The following is a 27,120-nucleotide window of genomic DNA, read 5'->3' as shown; positions in this document are numbered from 1 at the left end:
GGAAGATGATCTTTCACCATAGCCTGCTACAATATGTTTCTTTGTTCTTTTATTCCTCTGTTAGCTCATTGTTTTGGTGTCTTGCATGCCTTAGTTTGCATATTATTCGGTAGCACAGCTCCCTGGGAGTTGCTTTGTTCCAGTGTGGCACAGCTCATGGGAGTTGCTTTGTTAGGTGGCCCAGCCCCCATGGGAGCAGCTTTATTACATAGTTGCAGGGAAGTAAGGGAAAGGGTACAGGAATGTCTCATAAGAACCTTTAAAACACTTCAGAAACTGGTAAGTAATTAACATTACTAATAACCATCGGAGTAAACAAGGGGTAAACAAACAAGGTTTACAAATGGGATAAGAACATTAACTGTACATAACTAAACACAGTGTTTTAACTGGGGTGGATTTCTTGAGAGATTCTATTCATGACAACTTGGTTTGTCTTTTGCTGTTGTTTTCTGTGATAACAGAATAATCGTGTTTAAAACCAAATAGCAGTCCCAAGCTAATTCTGCTGATCAATACAGATTCAAGGGAATTCTGTGTAATCTCTACCAAAGGACTCATCACTGAAAGATGGGGGCATCCACACCAATCATGTCTCTCTGACATCTTGCATACTGGAAGGAATATTGTCCAAAGTCTGAGGTGCAGGCTTGGAAGTAGAAAGAGTAGCCAGTGTAGTCACTTTTCCTTTTGCTATTTTGTGTTTTAATGGATGATAAGAGGAGATATCATCGCTACTGATCCTTGGGAGCTGGCAGACTATGTGGTGACAGGAAATCTCAGGAGATCTGTATTAAGTGATTTTTTTGTTAGACACGTGATTTTTTTTTTTTTTTTTTTTTTTTTTTTTTTTTTTTTTTGTGAGTTTCTCTTTGTAAGGCCTGTCCTCTGAGAACAGGAGTCTAGTAGAAGAACAGACCAGAGGTTCCCTGTTTCATAAAGCAGTGCTATCTGGTAGCTTTTATCTTCCTCCTCTTTTTGAACAGAACAAAGGTAAAAGGGGAGAAAATAAGCCCTTTGAAATGAAAATATGAAGAAATTAGCACCTAGATGGAAGGTGGTAATGGATCTGTTTCAAAAGGATCAACAGAGTAGACCTGTGAACAAATTATTCTGCAGAGAAGCTCAAGCAGTGGTGATTCTTGCTGGGTGTGGGTCTGTTAGTGGGCCTCCTCTGGTCTGACTTCAAGCTGTCAACATGTTTCTTGTCCAGTGGTTTGCAAAGACTCCCGATAGCCAAATAAACTAAATACCAGTGTGTGCTGGGCAGTCTCTGAGCTTCTTATCCATTGGCAGTGGGGCGGGTGTTAATACATTCAATAAACTAATTTCTCACAACTGGAAACCTTGATTTTTCACTTCTCATGGCAGCTAAACTATTGCCTGCTTTGAAGGAAATGTTTCTCCACTGAGGGATGTCCAGGTAACACAGTTTTGTTTCTTTACAGTGGCTCTGAGAAGGGAAGTAGTGTGACTGAAACACCTGTAATCAAAAAGCACAATGGACTGCATCTCACTCTTCCAGATGCTCATGACACTGATTCTGGTAAGGAAACAAGATTTGTGCTTTCCTATCCTAAACACGTGCTTTTGTGAGAGATGAATGCTTGATTTTCTTTGGAGAGTGTGGTGGGCCTGTACACGTCCATGTTGCTGGGCTGCTGGTCAGGAGGTTCAGGACCGCCTCCATGGCCAGCTCTGCTGTAGAATGTGTCACTGTGGTTTGCCTGTACCTTGGCTTCCCCATAACACAGAGAGGAGTTTCTGCTTTCTTTCACAAAGCTCTCTGAGATGTATAATTCTGTTTGTTTTATGGGGGATTTTTTTCCCCTCCTTCCCTCCCTGAGCCTGTCTTCCCATTTAATTCTTTTTAGATGTCCTGATAAAGCCAGCTGCTATTGTTGGTTTCGGAAAGCTGAGTGAGAGTGTCAATTCCTATTAGATGGTGATTTGTTTTGGGATTTGTGTATAAACGTTGTGATGCTTTATTATATGGTAAATGCATATTCACAGTAATAGATAAAGTCAGATGGAAATAACTGAGGCACCAAAGCTGATCTTCGCAGTAAGGGGGAAAGAAAGCTTTCAGAGAGCACTGCTGACTTGTGATTTTTGTTGTAAGTCTCGTGATATTTGGTACTTCTTGAAGACCCTAGCTCGAAATAAGATGTTGATGTGAGAAACTTGCCTTTTAACTTGGAGGAATTTTTAGGGAATCAAATGCCTATCCTTGTGGATGTGGAAGAAGCACTTGGCAGAGAAAGTGAACCTCACACTCAGAAACTGTGTCTCGTTAAGGACTTTTGGATTAGGTTCTTTTTCCCTTTGAACTGAAGATTGACGAGAGGGAGGCTATTTTCTCTTGTTCGGTCTCAGTAGTTTATTCTTTTCTTATCAGCATTACAAGGTACAAGGAGCTATGTGCACTATGATAGAAAAGGGTAAAATGGCTAACAAAGATCATCTTCAAGGTCTTTTATATGTCCATTTACCCAATTAACAGATGCTAACTAAATTATTTTTCTTAGTGACCCAATGACCCAACACCTGTGTGCTGCACTACGGTATTTTCTATCCAATCACTTACTACTACCCAAAAACCCCTAGGAGAAGAACATGAAGAAGAAAGAAGGACAAGAGACAACAGCCTAAATCCTCCATCTTGTCTCCTGTTCTCTAAACTAACTTTTTCACCCAGTGATTTAAAAAACTTTCTAATCTACACACTTACACTTTTAGCTTTTTCTATCTAACTTTAACATTTGTTTTCATGTATCACCATGAAGACATGCTCATGAATTTCATATTATATGAAATTCAGTGTTTCTTTGAATCCTAGAACTAAGTATTAGAAACAAGGGCACACACTCTGTATCTCAGACTCCAACAAAACTGGACAAGAAAAAAAACTAACACATCAATCTGATTAATCTCTAGGGAATTAGAGTTTGTATGAGTCTTAATTGTGCTGTAAGCCATAGTGCTGCCTGCCAGAAAGCGCAATTAATGTAAAGTACAAGCTTTGAATCAGCTTTTCGTGCACCTAAAGTGATTTGCACTGAATGCAGTTTGGTTTTAGCCAAGAAATATATTCCTCCTCCACTTTGAGAGTACAGGTTTCCATGCTAACATAGTTGCCCCCACATTGGATACAAAGAATGGAGTTCGTACTGAAATTACACCACCCACCTTAGTGATGGGCTGGCACTGGCTGATTTCAGCAGGTCTCTGTGGCTCCCTTCTCTGCAGGCTCTGGGTGCTGCTGTTCTCCCATCTGCAGGAGGGAAGCAGCTGGGTCTGCTTCTCTGTTGGGAGCCTGTTTGAAGACAGTAGTGGGTGAGATTGGAGGGTACAGCTCTAGCCCCTCTTGCCCTTGTGCTTCCCCAGAGCTGGGGCTGTGGCTGCCTGCTTTGGATGAGGGAGGAGGTCTGATACTTCTGCATCACTGTGGAACAGGCAGTACCGTCTGTTGTAAAATCTTCTGGGAGCATGCAGCAGCATCCATCGCTGTACTGTGCAGGCGCTCTGTCATCTCTGGGCTCATCACTGAAGTGTGTGGGTTACTGTGGCCAAGTTTGACACTGGCCTCTCCCTCAGCTAGACCACAGTAAGATTATTTGCTGTGCCAGAATTTTAGGTTTGCTGCCAGTAAGATTAATTTCTCTTTATTTTCTTCATCTTCTAACTGAAGCAGTATTCCTAACTAAATTCACTGATATCAGTTAGCTGCCTTGCTGTTTCATTTTTTTTCTGATTGTCTTATAATGCTTTTGCCTGAAGTGATTTAGGCTTGGGAGTTCTGTGTTTCTTACTGTGTTTCTAGTAAATCTCATGAGCTACATTTCTATTTTGATAGAAATTTTCTCATAAATGAAAAATATTAAACTTGGTCTTTTTGGTCTTAAAATACCCTAGAACAGTGCTTCAAAATAATTTAGATTTTGTATGGCTTATGTGCAGAGCTCATCACAACAAAATCAGTTTATTTCATCAGTTATTTCCAAAATATGTGGAGGGGTTTATTGTAAAATGTGAAGTTTATATTCTGTCTAGTAGAGCTGTTAAATAGAGAAAGAGACTGCACTAAAATAACAAATCTATATGATATCTTCATATACTAACATTTGCATGTATTTTGAGGCATGACATTAAATTTCTGTGAGACAGGTTTTGTGGAGAGTTTTTTTTAGCACGTTTCTTTAGGAGGAGATATCTTATAATGAGACATTCAGATACTTCTTATTTTTAATGCTGCTTTGAAGTTTTTCCATCTCCCCCCATGACCCGGAGGTCAGTGTCCTGCCAGTGTGACACATGCTGATCTCCTCTCTCAGGATATAGTGTGTTAGAAGTAAACTCCTTTGTGGCTCCAGTAGCCATCAGCTCACGCCCCGGGCACTGTATTGCTTGCCTGAGATTCAGAGATGTCGCTTAAGCCCCTTTCCAGAAGGGCCAGGCTGGCAAAAACCTTCTCTTACAGAGTTTATTTGGTCAGGCAAGCTTTAAGGAGAACTGCTTTGAGCATCCCAGCAGAGATGGGCAAGAACAGTGGTGGCAAAAGTGGAGTTTGTGCTGGTTTGGAGAGAGCCTGATCATCTGGCATATATGTCTAGAACAAGGAGTGTATCTGTCTGAGGCTGAGCAGGGATGGTGTGGTCTTTACTTAAAATATTTTGCTTCCTCTTGTAGGCTGGAAAAGTAGGAAAGTAAGCATCAAAGGACTGGAATGCCAAGGGATGTTAAATGCAAGAAGCCTCCATGTAAATTGCTAAGTAACTTGGGTCTCATTTGTCTGGGTGTGCAGATGCCCACTGTACTGAGCAGGATCAGTCTCAGTTTCAAGTTCCCCTGTTGGCAACTATTGGTCTAATGAAGATAAGATGAGGAGCAGCTAACCCAGGTTTCTTTGAGAGCAACTATACTTTTATATTCCTGATGCTTTTATATTCCTGTGAAGTGTGCTTTGTGAGGGAAGGATGCTTTAGTAGATTCTAACTGGATCTACTTAGGCAGTGTGTGAACCTCTCCAAAATGCGCAAAGGTGCCTTACGGTGAATTAATTTTCTTGAATTGATTTGCAAGGAAAAAAGGATTTCCCTGAGCTCTGTGTGGATGTGAATAAGATACCAGCCTATCTGCCCACCCAGCATTGCATTTGGGTGCTTGCAAGAAGCACAGCTCCACAAAGCCTCTCTGGGAGAGGGCAACCTTGGTAGAAAAATGTGGTTCTGAAAGTTGCATTCAAAACATGCTAATATAAGTATCTGGTTAGGCTGACAGCACAATCCACAAAGTATGTGTAATTTTTTTCAAGTTTGCCAATCTAGAAGGCAAGAAGTCTGCCCTAACTTCAAAGCTCTGCTAATAACATCACTAGCTGTTCATGTGTCTCTTTTCTTGTCTGTGCACTGCGGAGAAGCTGACTGTGTTTTAAATGGCTGGAGATAAATGCTTGGTAGTTTTCCCTATGTCAAACAGCTCTAGTGTGACTTGAATTTCTGGGAGTTTCAGTGAAATTCTCACTGGTGGAGATGGGGATGGAGGAGAGGAGTGTGAATGGGCAAGGTGGGAGAGGAATCTCGTGCAGTGAAACAGGCTGAAGCTGGATCAATTAAATAAACTGATAAATACAATAAATTCTCTCTGCAAAGCAGAATGGCTTTTACCCCTACTCTTAAAGCTATAATTGCTACATTACTGCAGTGTCATCTTTTGGATCATTGGATCAGGAGTGTCTTTGAAAATATGCAGGAATTTAAGAAATGCATCTGGGAAGAACATATTTGCATTTTCCAAGGAAGCTGTGGGAAGTGCCTGCTGCAGGGCTGTTTTGAAGTTCTTGCTTGAAATGAATGACATTAGTTAGTAACAGGATAATGGGACAAATATTTCCCATAGCAGTTCTGTGCCTGAGTTGCATTTGTGGTCTCTCCCAAGCCGTGACATGCTCACCTCAGATGAAGTAGAAGCTGCAGCCTGTTCTACCTTGCAAAGCACAGGTGCTTGGCACAGTAGAGTGCAACAGAAACGTGCCTCCCCTCATGCCTGGCGGGAGGCTGGGCTCAGCATCCGGAACAGAGATGGCCAGGAGACCATGGCTGGGGACAGCAGGGTGATGTGCTGGTCTGCTGGTGAGGAGGTGTGGTTTGGCAGCCCTCTCTCGAGCACACTCCAGCTGGAAAAGCATGCTGTCCCTCTCAGAGAGACCATTAAGTGCATATGCCCTGTGGCTGCGGGAGAAAAAAAGCGGGATTTTAACTCAGGGATCTTGTGGTTTATGAGGTCAGCTTGTAAGGATAGATTCAAGAGTAATGCTAATCAACACAAGTGCTTCAGTCACAGCAGCTCTCCACAGAAAGAACTTATCAATCATAAAATCACATTAAAACCTACCTATATTAAAATTCTTATTTCTCAATGCTTACAAAGCCAACTCTGAAATCTCAGGTTGTAGCTTCTTATTTTGTTACCACCATCCTGATACCCCTCTGAGAGGTTGGCTCATCAGTATAATCCCACTTGCTGTACTGGAGAAGAGTGGTTTCTGCCCATGTAACCCTCCTGGGATAAGCTTTTCATGTGATGTTTTTTCCCAGAGGTGTGGGTGCCAAATACTTTATTCTTGCATAAATATTACATTGAATACTAAAGGTTAATATAGTCAAAGCTCTGAACTCTCTGCTCTCCAAGGTTAAACGAAAAACCACCCTGCCTCTAAATCAGTAGAACAATATTGATGTCACTTGAAATGCGTGCGCTATGTGAATAGGGCTAAGCTGTCTGTATGAATTTTTTACCTTAGTGGGGCACATTTTGTAATTGTATGATGACCGTGCTTATAAAGTAGGTATTTGTGGAAAATACTTGATGCTAGACTTCTGCTTCCCAAACGAGCAAAATATGGTTTCTTCCTTGATGAATGCTAAGCAGACCTTTATAAAATTAATGTCTGTCTCTTAATTTGCTTGTTTGAGCTGCAGCCCTTGGATAATTTAGTGTTTTGGGTTTCTTTCAGTAAATTAACCTTTTATAAAACATACTTCTCCAGTTTGTCATGCCAAAATCCAGCAGAGTTCTTATTACATAAAACCAATGCTGTGAGTGGAGGATCAGACCTGCTGCCTTAACAAGTCAAAGAAATATCATAAATAAGTATAAAATACATTAATGTTTGTCTGGCTCATAGGATCACAACGAGCCTCTTCCCTTGCTGCATCAAGACTGGAACAGGCCATGTCTGAAATAACTATGCAGAGCAGTGCAATGAAGCAGGGACCTGTGAAGCTGTGGACAACTCTTGAACAAATTTGGCTACAAGCTGGTAAGTCGTGAACTACCTGGAGTTCCTCTTTCCCTCCAGTGGTGAATCAAATGATCTAAGTATTAACAGAGTAGTTGAAGTCATTAGTTGAAAATCACTCAATTTCAGCAGAAAATCTGCCTGTCTATCCCACTTATTTGATTTTGACCCAAAAAAAAAATACTGTAGTAGTATGATTTTTCAGCTCACTTTTGTTTTTCCAAAACACACAGAAAACTTTAGTCATCACTGTAACGTGCTTTTTGATAAAGAGGGTAGGTAGTTCTTCATTAACAAAAGGTAGTTCATAAGGACAATTATTTCCATTCTCCTTCTACTAAATGCTTCCCTGTAATACTATAATAATAAAATGGCATACCATGTCTAAAATGTGATTTAAGCATTCCAATCTTTGCTGAGATTTAAGTGAAAGTTATTAGAAAGAGCATGTTCTCCACTCTGTCCTTGACTGTTTGAACCTCCCAGGGTCTTGTAGGTTGAGTATCAGTTTGAGACACTAACGCAAAGGTGCTCCAACAGAGCACATAAGGGGAAAACAGTGAGGAGAGACTATCCACAAGTAATCTCCAAACCCATGGAGGTGCTTTATGTAGGACATTTGTTGAGGAACAGAGTTTCCCAGAACATTCTTCCATTTGCATTGCAGCATTTCAGAACTGATAGAGTTCCAACCCTGTAATTTTGTTTTTAGGAGGCACAGTTCTTCTTCCATAACTGGGCCCACAGTTGCACACTTGAAATTACCTTTGAGTGTTGTGATTGCTTATTACATGTCTCACCATTTGCAATGAAGAAAGAAAAGCAGAGCCCCCTGGAAAGCTGCTGATGGTTTTCTATTCTTTGTGCAAGGGAACCTTTCAAATTATCATTTTGCTAATTTATGCAATTGACAGTTCTCACATAAGACCTGGCATCTCTTCCTACTTCTCAGCAAAGATTTTCATAGCTGTTTTTGTGGGTAATTGCCTAACAATTAGACTTTAGTTCTAAAACAAAATATATGAGATTGTTTTTGCTACAATTTGATTAATATTAACAAAAGAAGTCACCTTATAGAATGCATCATCCTTTAAGTTCACATGTATTCACCTTAATGACTTGTGTGGATGTAAATTTCAGTGATGTGCTATGGGCTTCAAAATCACCAGAAATATTTTGCCTTATTCAGTTTATACTCCTGATTTAAGGCTGCAGAGAAGGCTGGTGGGGAGCAAAATAAATGGAGTTTATTATGATGAGAAGTCAGGTGTCTGTTGTCCATCATCCTGCAGATAGCTCTCTAGGCAGTTTACATTTTTGCTGCTGTCTGAAAAGACAAAAGCAGTAAAGACCTAGTGCTTACTGTGAATTGCTATGATTGCTTTTCAGTATGAATAGAGTGCCTTTCTGAAAGGTGTTAATTAATTCTCTTAGAATTTATTTTTATAAGCTGTAACTATTCTTTCTTGCCACTTTTTAAGCCTTCATTTTGCTTCATGCTTACTTTTAGCTGGACTCAATTCAGGATTTGAAAACATGTACTGTGACTGCTTTGTAATTTCATTACTGAAGTCAGTTATTATGGATGCAGCTTTATGAGCTTCTGCTGAGATACTGGCCAGTCTCTTCTCACAGTAGTGTGGAAGCTGCTGCATTCTGGTGTCCTGAGGGATGAGGAGAGATGCGGGTATTATGGGGTAGTCTTTACTCTCTGTGGAGAAGGGCACAGTTCCTGAATAATTAGAGGACTTCTTGGAAGTGGGTTGATCTTATGCTGAGCTTAGTGAATGGAATAATCCAAAGGGTGTCACTAACCTTCACTACTAGGATCTTTCCCACCTGAAAGGAGGGGAAAGGAGGAACAAGTATACTTGTAAGAAGTAACTTCCAAAACAGAGATATTTCACAGACAACAAATGAAACAGAAATCCATGCTTAGAGGAAGTTGAGGTAGTCAGGTGGTTTTGCATTACAATTCACCCCAAAATTAATGGCTGTGGAAAGCAACAGGCAATTAGTGTAACATTCTCCATACATATGGAGTCATTTGATATCCATGGAAGGTCTGCATCAGTGTGCTGTAGACTTTTATCAGTTTTAGCTTGGACTTGTCCTTTTTCAATCAGTGACTCATCTTGTGACTCCAAGTTGCCTAACTTTTTCATACCTCAGTGCCCTATCTCCAAAGGGAAAAAATGTTATTCCTCCTTTGGGAAATTACTCATATGTTGTTGTTTTTGTTGTCATTAACACGTTGACCTTTTTAGCTTGATTCATAAATCCTTGGATAAAGTTATTACAATTTCCTAGCTTCATACTACAGTAAATTTATAACAAAGCATCCATCCTTCTCAGACACCCTCAGGACACAGCTGGCTGTGTCTCTGTGCACAATTGAGGTATGGATTGAGCATGCCAGGTTGCAATTGTGTCTGTGTTCCATTAGAGCCATTACAGTTGCCATGTCTCCTCATATCCCAGGGCATGAAAGTTAATGGTGCCAGCCAGCTGGTTCAGTTAGAACTTGGTGCAATGGGATTGGAAAGAGGCACACAAAACTAGCTATCCCACAGCTATCTGGGGCTGCTCTTACAGCCCTCCAGCAGCCAGGCCAGGCCACAAAGCCAGCACATATACTTGCAAAAGGGACTGTTAGGGGGTGGTAGCTATCCAGTGATGCTTACATGGGGGAATCCTTACTGTATCATCCTCCAGTTGCTGCTGCAGTAGGAGTTCCTGCCTTGTACAGAAGTGTCCTCAGTCCCTCCAAGCTAGAGACCTGAAATCTCTAACGGGTTTCACAATTAGCTTAGGAGAATATGTATGTTCCTTTAACAGTGGCTGAAGGGAAGGCTGCTGAGAGGAACGACAGATTTGACTTTACAGTCAAGCTGTGGGTCTGCTGGTAGATAAAACTAGCACTGAGATATAAAAGAAACAATGGGAAGGTTTCCACTGATTGATGCATGGAAAAAAAAAGATATTTGCCTTTACAAACAAACTGTAGGTTTGCTGATAAATGAAACTGGATATTAAAAGATGAAAGAAACAATGGGGAAAAACCATAAATTCCATAAGAGATAAAAATTAAAAGGGAGGGTTATACATTAGAGTGGAATCTTAGGTATCAGGCATTCTGGAAAGTCTGTACCTCTCAAGTGCTTCAGCCAATAGGGAAAGAGGTAGGGAAATTCAGTCAGGAAATTAGGATAAAAAGGAGGCTGCATTCTCCAAAAATTTGAGAGACCCCAGAGGAATGCCCCATGGCCTCTTCCTTTATTCAAATAAAGTAAAAGGGCTTCTCTGTCTCCTTTTAGGACATAAACCTCTGGTGTTTGTGGATTAATCTTCTTGACACTGTGAACCCTCTGCAAATAGTTAATCCATAAAGGTACTTATTTCACACATAAGAAAGTGGGCACTTAGTGGTTTTCTCTGTAACTTTTCTGGATTTGTGACCAGCATAGTTTTATAGGGAAGACAATAAAGTATCATCTTTGGATGTGCAGCTGCTAAATCAAAATGTGTTGCCCTGTAAACAGATGCTGTACCTTGCCTTTCCCTGCAGCAATGCCTAGTGATCTTTGGCAAGCTAATTTTTGTAGCCTCCTGTAAACAAAGAGCTGCTTGATGGATCTGTGGTCTCCAGAAAGAGTCCTTTTCTCTTTCAAGCATAAAAATAAAACTGTGAATTCTCACTGTTAATCTCATGTCCAGCTGTCTCTTACAGGACCACCTAGGAGTACGGTCATCCACAGCACAGAACTCGACACATTTCTGTAGTGGGCTTCCATATTTTCCTGTTTTCTGCGCAGGTAATCACAGCTTTGGAAAAGCAGTGTGCTGTCCTCAAAGACTAGAGACATCCCCTGCAGCAGGCATGCTTGGAATACTAACAGGCATATTTTATTTCCAAGTGTTCTGCAGCAAAGATTGTTAACACAGCTTGTCTGGTCGCTTTAACAATAACCCTCCTAGTCCTCACAATGGCTGCTTAAAAAGAGTCATCTTGGAACACTTTAACATTTATGAGCCTAAACATTATTCTTGGCCCCATGTCTGAGAAACAGCTCATTTCAGGGAGTGCTTAGGAGCAGTGCGCCAGTGCACATGCTGTGGTGGTGCAGCTCCAGGAGCAGTAGTCATTATGTAATCCTTATGCTCATGTCTCCTCTTTGTTCTACTTTACATGGCCGAGAGCTTGAATTCAAGTTTGAGAAGAGGCAGAAACTTTGGTGTCACTGGTAAAGCTTGTTAACTCCTCCCTCTTCCTGCAGGAAGAGCTGCAAGGGGAATCCTAGAGATTACTAGTGCTAATACTTCTAACAGTCATGCCAGTACTCCTCCTTTTTGTTTAGAAAATAGAGTCATGCTGTTTGGCTAAAGAAAATATACTTGAAATTGTTCAAATCTATGACCAAAATTTACCTTCATTTGACATTTTTATAAGATCATTTTGACCCAGAGAGCAAAGCACATCAGTATTGGAAAGAAATAGTGGTAACAGTTCTAGGCTCTTCGGGTAACTGGAATGATTTATCTGAAGTATGTGTGTTTATATTTCCAGGCAGTAGCAACCATATGCTCTATTTATGCAGAGTATTTTAGAATATTACAAGCCAGTTTTAATAAGAGTTCTAGTGTTCTAGCTCTTGTTACTGTATTATTTTAATCTTTACTTTTTGCTACAAGGTCCACTTTGTCTTTACTAATAGTTTATATCTGCCAATTTATCTTCCTGAGTAACCCAATACTTTACTAAATACGGCCACTCACAGCAAAGTAGGTCTGGTAATTTGACCTAAGTTTGGCTAAATGTTTGCTAAGCTTAGCCTGTGAACCTCACCAGGTAGACCCTGAGGCTAATTTAAAGGAGCATTTAGAGAAAAATTATGAGGATACTATTCTGTCTACTCACAGTGGGGCTGGAGTGGGCTTCCTGCTGTCTCAGTAACATGCTAAAGTTTAGCCTAGGAAAAATAGTTTGTACTGAACATGCTACAAAAAAGAAATGCAGAGAGCCAGTGCAGCAGAGAACAGTGAGCTAATGGAAAAACATCTGCTCCCCAGAGTTATGTACAGCAGGAGCTTTTTTTTTTCCCTTTGCAAAACACTTGTGATTTATTTATTTTATTCCATATGGGCCAGTTCCTGGGAAAAAGCTGTGTTAGAGGAAATGGGCTTTGTTCCATGAGAAAGTGTCATCGGGGCCAGTGGGCTGAAGTCTCCCAATGTGCTGGTCAGCAGCCATGGAGCCGGATCCTGGCAGCAGCAAAGGGTGCAGCCAGGCCCTCCCCTGCTGCCCCCCTGCTCACCCAGCACACCTTGTGTTTGCACAGCCTGTGCATGGGCACTTCAGTGTTTTTCCTTCTCAAAGCTTTTAGCAGTCCTAAGCCCCTGCAGGTTATTAGCCCTGGTATTAAAGCTGTTAATCAGGTGGGGGAGACGTCTTTATTGATATTGCCAGAATAGCTGGATCAGATAGTGTTCTGTAATGCAACACTGGTTGTTGAACCAATTCTGATATTTTTCTTTCTTTTTTAAGTGCTTTCAAATTTTAGAATTTGAAGTTTAGAACTTCCCCATTCACTGCCTGAGTTCTTGAGCTCCATAAATACTGCTAATTTTTGTGTCTCTTTACAGTGACACAAAGCATTGTGAAAGCTGGAGCCTGTTGAGGAGGAACAGGGGAGTCCTTTATTACACTTCCATTTCTGAGGAGAATGAAGGTGTACTGCAGATGGCTCCCCTGCAGTATTTACTTATTAGGAGGGATTAGGAACACTTCAACTGGTGATAGAAATTGGTAAAGTGAGCTGGTTTTGTCCCCTTTGAAATGAAGTTAAGCCAGCAGTAGTTCTGCTGAGCCTCCTGGCTTAGCAAGTTCTGTTCTAGACCTGCTGAGCCTCCTGGCTTAGCAAGCTCTGTTCTAGACTTGTGGTAGAGACTAAAGATCACCAAATTCATCATTTCTCTTCATCTGAACATCCTCAAGAGGGATTAATAAGTTTTGTTCTATGCCGCGGCGACGGAAAGCCCGGAGCACCGCGACTTCTCTAGAGACAGCCTTGAAAAAGGCTGGCCCGAAGAGCATGTGAGCAGCTTCGAGCAGTCGAGTGATTCCAGCTCAGCTCGGCAATAGTCAAGTGTTTTCAGCTCGGCGGCGGCGGCGGCGGCGGGCAGGCAACACAGGAAGCAGGGACGAGAAAGCTAGTCCAGCGTTCCACCAAGCACAAGCCTTTATTCAGGCAGAGCTTCGGCGAAGGGTGCCAGCAACAGCGAATCTGCCGAACAGGGGAAAACCCGGGATATTTATGGGGAAGGAGAGGGGCGGGGGGAAGCCCGAGATACCTGTATTGGGGTGGGACAGCAGGGGAGAACACCAATGAAACACAACAGTTTAACATATCTAACTCAAAGATCCCCGGGAGCGACACATTGTGTCTCTCTTATAGAGAAGTATCTCCTCTCCAGGGGAGAGCCAGGATCTCGGGCCCAGCAGGCTCCTCCGTACCCACAGTTCTACACTCTGCAGTTTTGTTTATTTTATTTTCTGTCAACAATGAATTTAAAAAGTCAAAAATATTCTTGCAGTCTTATGTTAGTACAGGGCATTTGGGATTGCCTCCTCCATTCCTGAGGCTTCTGGATGTTTGCCATTGATGGAGCAGGATGTGAAACTTTGTGGACTGGTAATTCTTCTGTATGGACAATCTTCAAAGAGCACATACCATTTCTCAAAATCTGGGACATTCACACATGTCTTGAACACTCACTTGTGAAGGAAACGGGCAGCAGCTACCAGTGCCTTTTGTTAAGCATTCTGTAGAAAATTTGCCAAGAGATGGAGAGAAACCTGTTGCACTACCAGAGAATTACTGAAATTACTACAGAAAACTAGCATCTCCTCAGCTGCTCAGTAATTTTGGACAGGTGATAAAATGTACAGTCATGAAGAAGGAGGCAGGACATTTGTGCATACCAGAGAGAGAAAATAGGAATCTAAACCTGACTGGGCTGCTAGTCATGTTTTGACTGCACCATTTAGTGTAGAAGGTATTCGTGGCACTTCTGTGCTGCTTCCAAAAACTTTGGTCTAATGCTGCATTTGTAAATAAAGAAGCTTGGTGGTCATTTCAGGCCCTGTGATACCTGAAGCTTGGGTATTTAAAGCCAGTCCCTGGAATTCAGGTTGGGTTCAAAGAGAGGACATAAAATTTGTTGCTTCATTCAAAAGAGCAAATGACTGAGCTAAGGTGTATGGGAACAAGCAGCAGTTTCTGTACTTGATTTCTGTTTCAAATGTTTGCATCAAATGAAATTACTGTAGTCAGGATATACCTTGAGGAATCTTCTGTCTAATCTGCCAAGAATTGTCAAGCTACCCCATGCAGAGTGGAGTCATAGCATGGAACAATGACTAAACCTTATCTGCCAACAAGGAAAGGCAGTGGGGGAACCCTTTGTCATGATAATAGCTCAGTTGTCACTGCTGATGGCAGAGTTGTCTCCCTCAGAGTGGGTCTTTCCAACTGGCTAAGGGCTCTTGCAGTAACAAGCATTAATAACTCCTGAAAGCAGATGATGTGGAACAGAAATCACCTTCCAAAACACCCTACAGATGCTCTCACCTTCTTAAGTGTGAAGGGCTGCTCTGCACTGTATCATTCTACTGGGCATTTGACTGTTACCCTGGCCATATCACTATGCAGTAACATTTTTGGGGCAGGCAAGAGTAGAGCGCTTTAGATGCATCAGGCACACACAACCAAGTGATGTGGAGCAGTCTACTTTGTGGTAGTTAAATGCTGCATCTTGGATAGCACCAAACATGATTCACAAGTAAGGAGATTTTAAGTCTTGTGTTGTTCACATTGCAGAAAAACTTTTCAAATCTGTTTGATTTCTTTAGGCTAGAATTAAAATTGTTGCTGCAGTGACAAGCACTGTCACTCTTGACACTGCTTAGAAATAGGGAGTAGTCAGTGTTCAAGGTGATGTTGAACAGCTCTGTTTCTCAGACAACAGTGTGATGCAGATATGACTGGATTACACATTTGCTACACCCCTGATGGACTCCCTAATAGAACTCTGCAAATGGTTTTATCTTGGACAAAATAAAGGGGCTGACTGTAGGACACCCAGCTTTGTCAGTGTTCTGGGACTTGCTCTTGGTCTGTGCATTTGTTAGGGGTCTTTGGAGAGCAAGTAGATGGTATGCTTCTGGCAATTTTTACTTGATTAAGGATCTTTACTGTAGATGAGCTTAAATGCTAGCAGAAATAGCTGAAATAACTAGGAGCTTATATTGGAAGTTAATAATAATCTCAGTGCAGTGGCATGCTGCTCTCAGGGACTGGGCCCAGCATTAAAATGGGTGCATCAGTCCACTTTCAAGTCCAGACAAAAGAGGCCATAGCCACAAGACAGCAGTTGTTGGAAGAGCAGCAGAATAGGTTGGACAATACTGGAAGAGAGCACAAATGGGAAACATAAAGTGGGTCTGAGAAAGGAATGAACTGTGCTAGGCTGAACCTTGAAGTCAGCTGAATAGTTGTTTGTGGTTTCAGTGCAGGCATAGGCTTCAATAACTGAATGAGAGAGTGGACGATTGGCCCATTCATGCAGTGCGCTGTCTCTTACCTGTAGGTAATAGTGCTGAAATATTCCCTAATGTCATTCACACTCAGAGTTTCTACCATTACTCCAGAGAGGATAATAGAAGAGTAGATCCAGGATCATCATCTCTCTGCTCAGTAGCATTCCGAGTGCTTTCAGGTCAAAAAAGAATGTAAATTTGTACATTTATTGAAGTTTTTATGGAGATGGTGTTAAGTGAGATAGAGCAAGGAAGCTTGGTTTTAGATTCAAAGCTCTGAAGAATGTCAGTACCAAGAACAATCTAGTACAATAATATCAGGAAAATCAATCCACAAACACCAGAGGTTTATGTCCAAAAAGGAGACAGAGGAGTCCTTTTACTTTATTTGAATAAAGGGAGATGCCATGGGGCATTCCCCTGGGGTCTCTCAAACTTTTGGAGGGCACAGCCTCCTTTTTATCCTAATTCCCGGCCTCTTGTCCCTTCTCTCTTTCCCCATAGGCTGAGGTACTTGAGAGGTGCAGGCTTCCCGGAGTGCCTGATACCTGGGATACCTTCCCCCCCCCACAATGCATAATCCCTTCTTAATTCTTAACTCTTGTGGAATTCATGGTGCTCTTTCAGTGCCTCTTTCATCTTTCAGTGGAATCCATCCCATTGTTTCTGTTGTCTCTCACTGATAGCTGCATCTTATCAGCAGACCCACAGCTTGTTTGTAAAGACAATCCCCATCATTCCTCTCAATAATGAGAGGTTCATAAATGGTTTCTCTGAAGCATTGACCCTTTCACAGGATAAGTATTACAGATATTATATACCTGTGTCAGCATGAGAAGATATTATCTGCTTTGAAGTGGAATTGGATGCCAAGTTTAACAGAACTTCCTCACAAGGACTGCTAATTTGGTTAGATGTTATTTACAGCAAAATTAGGTTATATAAGGAGATAGGCTGATTAATCCAATGGAAGCAGGTTAACATGAAGCTGCTAACCCAGGTAACATGAAAGTGGGTGTTTCAGTACTTTCAGTACCATGGTAAATTTACCATGGTAAATTTAGTAGGTCCTTGTTTTTTGGGTTTGATTTCTGCCTCAAGCTGTTTTTAATTCCATGTTACATAAGCATATCTTGTTAATCTTTAAATAAAATGAGTGTGTAATAGAAGGGAAAAATGAGTTTACAGAGAACACATTTTCATCATTATGTCCTTCAATGTCTATTTTTAGCTGGGTAGCTAAAAATTTTAACACTCCCTTCCTTTCATAACCAAAAGGCACCCCTCTCATTCTTTTTTATGCAAATTAGGCCTCCCACACTGCTAAATCATTTTTATTGACTATTGAGACTGCAAAGAAACTGACTGAACTTGAATATCCTACATTGCCATACCATAAAATACAATTTGTAGTTCTTATTTAGATTCTGTGTTGCTGCACTTACTCTAAATATTTTTATTATTATTGAAGTTGTTACTGAAGATTTACAGGCATCATAGAAAGAATAAGTACTCTCTATTTTGCATGCATTGAAACACTGGCTGTGCATGATTTCACATCTAAACCCACCTGCTCCCAGTTTTGTTCTGAAATGAAACAAGTCACATGGTCCTCTTAGTTGCTAGTAGAGCTTTTAGTATGGCAGTATCGGAAACTTCAGCTGACTTTAAATAGTGCCAGGATTTTACCCCTTCTTTTGTGCTGCTAAGTTTGTGCAAACTGCAAGCATGGAGTGTTCATCTTCAGGCTGTGAATTGTTGCTTTGCACATCTCCAGTCTCATTAATGCCACATGCATGGAAAATGCTCTGTTCCTTGGAAGCGCAAGGAAAATACTGTCCTCCCACCAATTTTTGCATAGGCTGTGCGCATACTCATCTTGACAAGGTACACGACCTTGCTTTCTGTTATTACAGATAGCTTCAGCCTCTTGGAGCCAAGGGAAGGGATGCATGCAGAGATTTTATGATTAACCAGAAAGAAATGCATATGAGTCATTCTGAAAGAGTATAACTCTTCTGAAGGGACTAATACTTTGCTCATGTTGACAGCCTCAGAGAATAACATATATCTTGTATTACAGCCTAGGGATGGCTGAGAAATATTCAAGCATTTTCTCAACAGTGTTTCACCCTTCTTCTAGCAGGGTCGCCTCAGAAGTGGAAGGGTGTTCAGCCATGCTGTCACTTCACTACCAAATCATTTTCAGTATGCCAGTGGAAATGCCATTTGTGATCCCAGTCTCATGTCAGGCCAAGGTGGAGCCTTCCCGTGGTCAGGAAAGGGACTGCCCTTGAGATACTTCCATGCTCACCTCTCGCAAGCTCCACATCACCATGCCAAGTCCCCATGGTCATCTGGGTCTCTTAGTGTTTTGAAATAGCAGACTTTCAAAGCTATTAAAGAGGAATTTTCACTCTAATTTCCCCCCTCCCAGAAACTTCCTGACAATGCTGACTGCCTTAAAAAGTCAGGACATTTAAGGCTGTGTCTAATTTCAGAACAGTTTCTCTAAATCTGGGGCCTGAATTAGTAATTTTGAATTGGACTCTTGAACTGTCAATACTTACTGCATGACATCAGTCAAAAAAAAAAAAAAAAGAGACACTGAGTTTTTGCAGTGAGAACATGTAGAGTACAGGTTATGGATCAAAGAGAAATGCCTGCTGTATGAAGATAATTATTTTACCTACATACATACTTACGTATGTGTGTGTATATGTCTGTATATAAAAAGTTTCCCTTTTCAATTACATGTGGCAGTGAAAACTGAGTATTGCTTTTGACCTTTGAGAATTTAATATCTAATAAATGTAGAATTAAAATAGAATATTTTGGTTGGAAGGGACCTACAACAATCATCCAGTCCAACACCACAATCTAGTCCAAATCCTGAGAAATGTTGAAGTTCAACCATGCGATATATTATGAAATTCATAATGAGAAATTATTTTATTAACAAGTTGACATTCAAACACATAAGTATGCCTGTTACACATTTTTTTCTAAGGAAACCTGTAAGATAGTTGCTGATAGTTCAAGAAAGTAAATGAGCAGTCTCTTCCAAGAGCTGTATTTTGTTTTCCTGTAATGTATGAGGATGTAAATGGGTGAATAAGCAATTTAAATAAGTCTATATTTCAAGAGCCTTTTGACTTAACAGTCTCTGAAAAATTAAGAGACAGTTGTCTCATAAGCTTGCCAAATAAGCAGAGAAAACCACCTTAAATCTTCTTTTTAAATGGGAAAATACTCTCCTAAGTAAGTTATGTAATGTCCAGCTCCGACGTGTCCTATTAGTCTGACATTTTTGAAGTTCTCAGTAGACAGTGCATTGGCTTATTCTGTTCTTTTTTCCCCTCCAGATTATTTGGAAATACCTGTGATGACTCCATGTAACTACCAGCTATTCTTTAGGGCTCTGTTCAGCACTATTTACTTTCCCAATGGAGGAATCCTTAAGGCCTCTGTCAGGACACCACCCAAAGGTGTCCATGAACATCTGTAAAGATCCCTTAACATTAGGAAGATATACATTCAGTGAATCCAGTCACAATAATAAGCATTAACCATAGTACTAAGCATTGTGCAGGATCATGGCCTCATGTTTTAATATGCTTAAGGCAGATGATATATAATTATTATGAAGAAAGGTCTCTGTTTCATTTCATCTAATGGCAGGGTGTTTTTTGCTTTGTTTTTATGGCTTGGTGTTTTGTTTTTCCTTCAGCTGAACTCTTCCTGGAACTGCAACATCTCAAAGAAGCAGGCTTTTGTACCCAGGAGGCAGCTAGTCTTTTCCCCACATCTCATGCTGTACTGTACATGCGTGGGAGGCTTGCAGAGATGAAAGGCAATTTGGAGGAGGCTAAGCAATTGTATGATGAAGCACTCACAGTGAATCCAGCTGGAGTGGAAATTATGCACAGCCTGGTGAGTTTGCAGGGGCTCAGCTCCATTATAGTATCTATGTTCCTGATTAACTGTAATAGGAAGGGAGAGGGCTCATGCTTGCTCTGAATGACATTGTCTTGCTAATCCTGAGAGCAAGTGACTGTTCCAAGAATAAATTGCGTAGTTTGAACCTCTATTTTAAGACTGCATTGAATATTTTTAACTAATTAGGACTTGTGTCAAAAGTAAATATTTTAATTGACAAAGGCTGATACTTTTGGAAGTCAGATCACTGCTTTGTCTTTGCTGCTTTTCGTACTAACTGTCACACACCTTAAATAAGCAGTTTATTTAAGTTTTATTTTACACTGATATTTGAAAGATCTGATCTAAATAACTAAAGAAAGAAAGATAAATACGTACGTACGTATATACATACAGGCTTTGTAAAACTTGGGCTGGTTTGTTGTATCTGCTAAAATCAGGATAAGCTATGAGTTTACATAAAATGAATCTGTTACTGTCATAAGCTGCAGCTTAGTTCCAGCCTTGTGTAGGGGCAGTGACTCCACATTTGTGGGGGTTTTTTTGGTAACACTGCTACCTAGCAAGTATTCTTTTCCTGTGGCACCAAGCCCAAAACAAACTGTTTTCCAGACACAAGGTCTAGAGCTTAATAACAATAATTATTATTCAAGGAGCTTTATGGAAGACCAAAACCCACTTCTCTTGTGAAATCAGAACAGTTAATCATATTTGATCCATGGTGTGTCTTGTTAACTGTAGCCCTTACCAGGTCTCTCAGGGATTTTAGAAGTTTGTCTTGACTAACTTAATTTTTACAGGAATTCTATATACATGTGACTGCTTAGTGTCTTTGCTAGCATATTTGTATCTCCTGGCATTAATTTGATTCTGGTGAGTTTTGCTGGCAACTCCAAAACTGCAGGGTTATCAGTCTGCAAGAGATCAAATGTTAAGTGAAGTTATAATTGGAGAAAATAATAGAACCTATAGGCAAAGGGCAAGATACTTGGTAATAATAAATGTTCAGTACAAAAATAGCAAATGAATAGCTGGTGCATGTCAGGAGAACGTTGCAAGACTGCTGTACACATTAGGCTTATATGGGACAAAAATATTGCTTTGTTGTTGTAATGCAGCCTTTACAAATTCACTCAGTAAAAAACTAGTTAGATGAAATGATGTTCTTTGCTCTGCCATAATTTAAGAGAAGTTGCTGATACAGGAGAAATCATTAAATTAGATGCCAACATGATACTAATAACTTTGATTTTTGTCTTATTTTATGGACATAACCACATTCTGTGTCTTCACATTACAGTTGCTTGTAATTTTTTGAAACTATAGTAACTTGGAATTTTCCAAGTTTCCAAGGTGCACATCTCAGATGTTCTGGCCCAGTTTACTTCAGAAAATTTCATCCCAACATGGCTTTGCTGTTTCTGAAAAGGAGGCTAGGAAGAGACCTTAAAAGCTTATGCAATATCTTCTTTACTGTGCCTTGGTGTCGCCAGGTTTTGTCAGAAATGGGTAACATGTAAGAAAATGAAAAAATCTTTCCTAGGTTATCCAAGTTGTAACCTTTAAAAACACATATATGCTTAGTAGGTAAGTATTTCTGAAAGTTTTAAGGAGTCTGTGAATGCTTATTCCCCTCAAACTCCAGTGAATTTTCAGGAAGGTCTAGAGGAATTACTCTTTTAACTACAGGCCTGTCAGTCTCACTTCAGTGACTGGTAAAAATATAGATGTTATTCTGGGAGGTATTGAAAAACACCTGAAGGACAGTGCAGTCATTGGTCACAGCCACCGTGGATTCATGAGGGCACCTGTCCTGAGGCCAGTCTGGGTGTACCTACAGCATGGAGCACGAGAGGCTGGAAAGCTGCTTCATGGAAAGGGACCTGAGGGTCCTGGTCAGTGACAAGGTGAATGTGAGTCAGCAGTGCTCTGGCAGCCAGGAGGGCCAGCCCTGTTCTGGGGGGCATCCGGCACAGCATGACCAGCTGGGCAAGGGAGAGGATTGTCCTGCTCAGCTCTGCACTGGGGCAGCCTCAGCTCCAAGGCTGGAGGTAGTTCTGGGTGCCACAGTATAAGGAGGACATTAAACTGTTAGAGAGTGTCCAAAGGAGGACAACCAAGACATTGAAGGATCTTGAAGGGAAGCCATATCAGGAACAGCTGAAGTCACTTGGTCTGTTCAGCCTGGAGAAGAGGAGACTGAGGACAGACCTCAGTACAGTTACAACTTCCTTATGAGCGGAAGAAGAGGGGCAGGCACTGATTTCTTCTCTGTGGTGACCAGTGACAGGACCTGAGGAAATGGCCTGAAGTTGGGTCAGGGAGGGTTAGGTTGGATATTAGGTAAAGATTCTTCACCCAGAGGATGGTTGGTGTAGTGGTTCCAGTTTGAATACTGGGCAGAAACACCAATTTCGTGTAGTGGTTTAGGTTCGCCAATTTGAGTTTCCTGGCCAATGCACCAAAGAATGTGGTGGGTTTAGTGCTGGCTAAAAATCACCAGTGTACTTACTCATTTCTTGCTGTGAGATACAGATCAGGAGAAGGGCAAAACTTGAAAGGTATAAATAAACTTTATTAACAGAACTGCAAGAATAAGAAGAACCAGAGTAAAACTTCCAGAACACTTTTCCTCCCCTTGCCCAACTTCTTTCCTTTCCCAACTGATCATGTAGAGACAAAACCTGGGATGTTAAAGCAGTACCAACTATAAAATAGTCTTTCATCAGTTCTTGTAGGGTGTGGAGTGTTCTCTTGCCATGCCATGGAGACTACTCCAGAAGAAACAGTTCTCTCATGGCTTTTCATTCCCATGATTAGCAGCTGCCTGGGATAAGTTCTGCAATTGCGAAATCCCTCCCATTTTCACAGGCCTGCTACAGGTGTGTCCATGGGCCATGAACTCATGGGGGTATTATTTTAAGGATGAGCTGTTCAAAGGCAAAGGTGCTCTTCATCTGTCCCTGTGATCATCTCTGGGAACAGAGGTTTTCTTCTTCTCTTCCTGGGGGCAAAGGGTCTTCATCACTGTCATCTTTCCCTCTCTCTGTTCAAACTTCTCATGGGATCAGAGCTACTCCAACATCTGCTTGGCTTCATCAATGGATGCCTCTGTTCACATCTACAGTTTGAATACTTCATCCCCCCATATTCCCTCATGAATTAAAGGGGATATTTCAGTGTATCATTGTCCATCTCCATGGCCCATGACCAAAAGAGCTCTCAGCCCCATTAGGGCATCTCCTCATTCTCCTTCCATCTGAAGTTTGACTCCATCTTTACTCACCTTGGTGTCTTCATGTTGTCTTTCTACGTGTTGTCACTCTTTTTCTCTCCCTGGAGAGAGGATCAAGGTCTGCAGGTCTCATCTGTGTTAATAAGGGTTAATATCTTGCCCAGTGGCTGCAGCAGTCACGGTGATGGATTTCAGGCCACACTGGGCTCCTACTGGGGTAGGGAGGATGGGACAGCCTGGAGCCATTCCCAGGGCCTGATGGGCCCCGCTCAACTTGGGGGGGGGGGGTGATGGTTAGTGTCAGCAAGGTGTCAGCAGCCATGGCCCAGCCCAACCTGGGGCCAGGGCCCCCCGGACTCCTGTCCCCCACCCAGGAGCCACTGGGATCCAGCCTGTCCCCCCCCAGGCCACAGGGGTGTGGGGCCAGCCCCACCAGAGCTCAGCTACGTTTCAAGGTCAGAACCAAAGAGAGAGATTTCCCGGGCTTGTGGTTTTTAAAATGTCAATCTCACAGAGGCGAATCTGTGAGATCAAATGACAACATTTTGAACCATTTCTGAATGGTTCAAAATGTCAGTTTTCAGAACTAGCCAGCTCTGTGCCTTTCCCAGGCACAGAGGGAGCTCCCAGCAGCTTTTCTCAAAGAAATCACTTCTGTGGGTGGTTTCTTACTACTTCCCCAAATGCCAATCAATGCAAAACCAGCACAGTTGGGCACTGGAATGGGCATCCCAGAGAAGTCACAGCATCAAGCCTGTCAGAGTTCAGGAAGCATTTGGACAATGCTCTCAGGCACATGGTGTGACTCTTGCAGCCATCTTCTATGAGACCAAGAGACAGTCTCAATCATCCTTGTGGGTTCCTTCCAGTTTAGAGTATTCTATGATGATGTTTTAGTCAAGAGGTGGATGTAAAATTTAGAAGAGCTGAAAAATAGTGGGATGAGAACTTTGGGGGCAGAGACTCAGCTGTGAACAAGTAGGGAAGGGGAAAGAAGCTGAAAACATGAGAGAAATATGGATAGATAGAAAATAGGGTGAGATAGATAACACTGGTAAGATAGATAAGACACATGGATGGAGGTCTGGGCATGCTGAAAAGGATGAATTGAAGGGGTCAGTCTTAGGAGAATAACAAAGGAGCAGGAACTTGTAAAAGTACTTCTTTCAATGTCCTTCAGTCTCCTTAAGATTCTGAACCTTCCCATCCTGGTGCCAGAAAATATCAGTGAAAATCTAAGCGTGTACTTCACCTCCTTTAACTTGGCACTGCTGGAAGCCTGTGGTTCACACCTGTTAGTTAAGATAGCAAATGTCTGGTCTATCACTGCTGATATGAATCACAGCAGTAGTTACATGGTGCCACATAATGGCATTCCTTTGTGTGCTTTTCCAAAAGCTAGGAAATTGAACATAAGAAGTTAGAGGCATCTGATGAGCACTATAGAAATTAATCATTCTGCTTTCAGAATACAGCTGGAATAATGTGCAGTAAACAAGGCTTTTAGGGCTATACATAAAATAAAAAGGGCAAAAATAAAATATTGAATGGCTGCTAGCTAAATGATTTTGTCCTGTGTACTGAATGAGACACTGTCCCCATGGAGAACTTAATACTGGGTTTATGCAATTGAGGACGTAATGTGACAAGCGGTAAATTCTGAATCTCCTCAAAGCCATCAGAAGAAAACTGAATGTCTTTCTGAAATGTATGTATTAGCCAAGTACTGGTTGTACTTTTATTAAAAATGCAAGTTCTTGAGCACAATATGTTCAGTCCCCTACCAGAGAGAAATATGGCTTGGATTATCCAAGAGGGCAAACTAGATTATGTGCTAATTCCAAGGGGTTTGAAATGATACAGTACATATGTACAGGCAGATGGAATTAAATTCACACATTTCAATGTTGGTCCCCCTAATTTGAATACATTGTTTTCCCACTCTGGTAGTACTGTTGTGGATATGTAATAATTTAGAGAAAGATGATCTGGTTGTGAGAATTACTGTTTGACTTGGTACAATTGCCTTCCAAGTGACCTAGTCCACTTTAAGGGAAAATTCTGCTGTAGACAGTGCTGAGCCTCCCTGGTGTATCAGTATCAATTAGCAAAGTAGTCATGTCTCTTCCTCTGGGCTCTTGGAACTGGGTTGTCAAAGCTATATTTGGAAAATTCCAACCTGAAGAGTGTTGCTGGTTTTAAATTAAGGACACAGCTCTAGCAATGAATGAGTCCATTGGGTGTCAGTAACTTCTCCTTTACATAGGATAGAGTTGCTGCCATAATACACACAAACTGTTTCTCTGTGCAGCTGAAAATTGTTGTGTTTTGCTGTGATTGTAGGGTATTTACAATAGCTGTCAAATCAGTGTGCTTTCCATAGAAAGTATGGCAGAGCAACACCATACTGCAGCACTGCAGTGCCAAACACATCCAGGGTGGGTGCCATGCTATACTTCATCCCAGGGGCCTCTGGCACTTGGTGTCCAGTGCTGTGGTTGGGAAACCACAGGCACTTTGAAAATACCACACAGCTGTGCTGCTTCCTGTAATGCTTGCAATTTCTGAGTGATGTCACAGGATCCTTAAGCCTGTATCAGGAATCCACCATTGGCCTTTACAGAGTAAGTACTACTGGCTAATACCTAATCTAAGGAAGTATATTTGTTGAGGAATTTTGTTTTAATTTGAAAAAGACACACAGAATCAGTTTTCGGGGCTATTTGAAGCATAATCCTGGTGAGGTGAGCAGCTACTCCTTTGGTTAGATAGCTGTTTGCAGTCAGAAACAATTAGCTTGGGTTGGCCCCTAAAAATTGTACATCCTATGAGACCATAGTTTCTTTAATTAATACAGCTTGCTAGGGTTCTTTTTCCACATTGCTCCTGATTCCATCTCAAAAAATTCTGTCATCCCTTCCTTTGCTAGAACAGCTCTGTTCCTTTCTTCTTCCCTTTCACAGGCTCCTTCTGGGGCCTGCTTGAAAGGGTCATAGAGCGTTTCTCCCTCCTGGGGGCTGATGGAGTTTCTACTGAGCAGGTATCTTTGCTGGTCTGGAAACAAGGGCTTATCCATATCGCCTTCCTTTACACTGTGACCTCTGACAGCACATTTCTGCAACCAAATAACTATGGCTTATTTCTTTCAGTGTGTACCAAATTTTGTTATATAACAACATTCAATACACAGCTTTGGGATGGTGATTAAAAAACTGACGTGCCCGACTAAGTCAGAAAATATAAGCTGCCTAAGAATATATGGCACCTCCTTTAAAAGCAATACACAAATCCACCTACCTGTATGTAACTAGAGAAAGACACTGAAATTTGTTAGTTCCCAGCCACAGCTCGTTCAGTACTGTTCTCACTTTTGATTCAGAGGAGGAGAAAATCAATGCCAGCATGTTGGGTTTGAGTCCGAAAGCTCTATATGTAATATTGCAAGTTAAACTAAAAACATACTGAGATATTTGGAAGACTCCTGCCCAACTTGTATCTCACATAGCACTTTGTCAAGTCACAGTGATTCTCAACACGTTTTAGTTCAGGAAAGAAGAGAAAGAATCATCTATTTAAAAGGGAAGGAAATGGGCACCCTCATCTCTATCACTGTGCCAGATTTAATGAAAACAATAAAAAATACCATCAAAACAAAGCAAAAAAAAATGCTTGACTCATACTTGAATATTTTGGAATGCAGTGGAAAATTGTAATGATTCCTTATCTTGAAGGTTGTGGCAAGGGCAATAAGGTTGGTATCAGAATGCTGTGTAGCTGTCTGCACTACCTCATCCCTATCCTTGATAGCAAAAAAAAGTGAACAACGTATTGGGTTTTGTTCACATTGTGTCCCTGTTCATAATGTATTTTGTTACGACCACGTGAATGGGTGGAAAATGTGTTCTTGTGAACACATATTTGATTTGCTCCATAAAGAAATCAAAGGGAATATACAGCTAACAGAGGTTGTGCTAATCATGAGAGTTGTGCTTTAGTTGTCATCTGCACCACGAAACATAAGATTGACAGCCATGAAGGAAGGGTTCA

General features: G+C 41.3%; 1 protein-coding gene across 4 annotated transcripts in view; it reads left to right on the top strand.

The window, feature by feature from the left end:
• Window positions 1-27,120, top strand: part of TTC7A (tetratricopeptide repeat domain 7A) — a 206,679-nt gene that overhangs the window by 134,124 nt on the left and 45,435 nt on the right. For 2 of the 4 annotated variants that reach the window (XM_005532709.3, XM_014261259.2), the window contains 3 exons: window positions 1,449-1,546; window positions 7,187-7,321; window positions 19,630-19,832. In XM_005532709.3, coding sequence (XP_005532766.1) covers window positions 1,449-1,546; window positions 7,187-7,321; window positions 19,630-19,832 — 436 coding nt within the window. Of the gene's footprint in view, window positions 1-1,448; window positions 1,547-7,186; window positions 7,322-11,017; window positions 11,116-19,629; window positions 19,833-27,120 lie in introns of those variants that run through there. The other 2 variants (XM_014261260.2, XM_014261262.2) reach the window with 2 other exon arrangements.

This window comes from Pseudopodoces humilis, chromosome 3, assembly GCF_049639895.1.
Source record: "Pseudopodoces humilis isolate 2021_Gansu_Grassland_sample_001 chromosome 3, ASM4963989v1, whole genome shotgun sequence".
In the NCBI taxonomy this organism is placed as follows: Eukaryota; Metazoa; Chordata; class Aves; order Passeriformes; family Paridae; genus Pseudopodoces; species Pseudopodoces humilis.
Note: the sequence above shows the minus strand (reverse complement) of the source record. Positions and strands in the feature narration are given on the sequence as shown.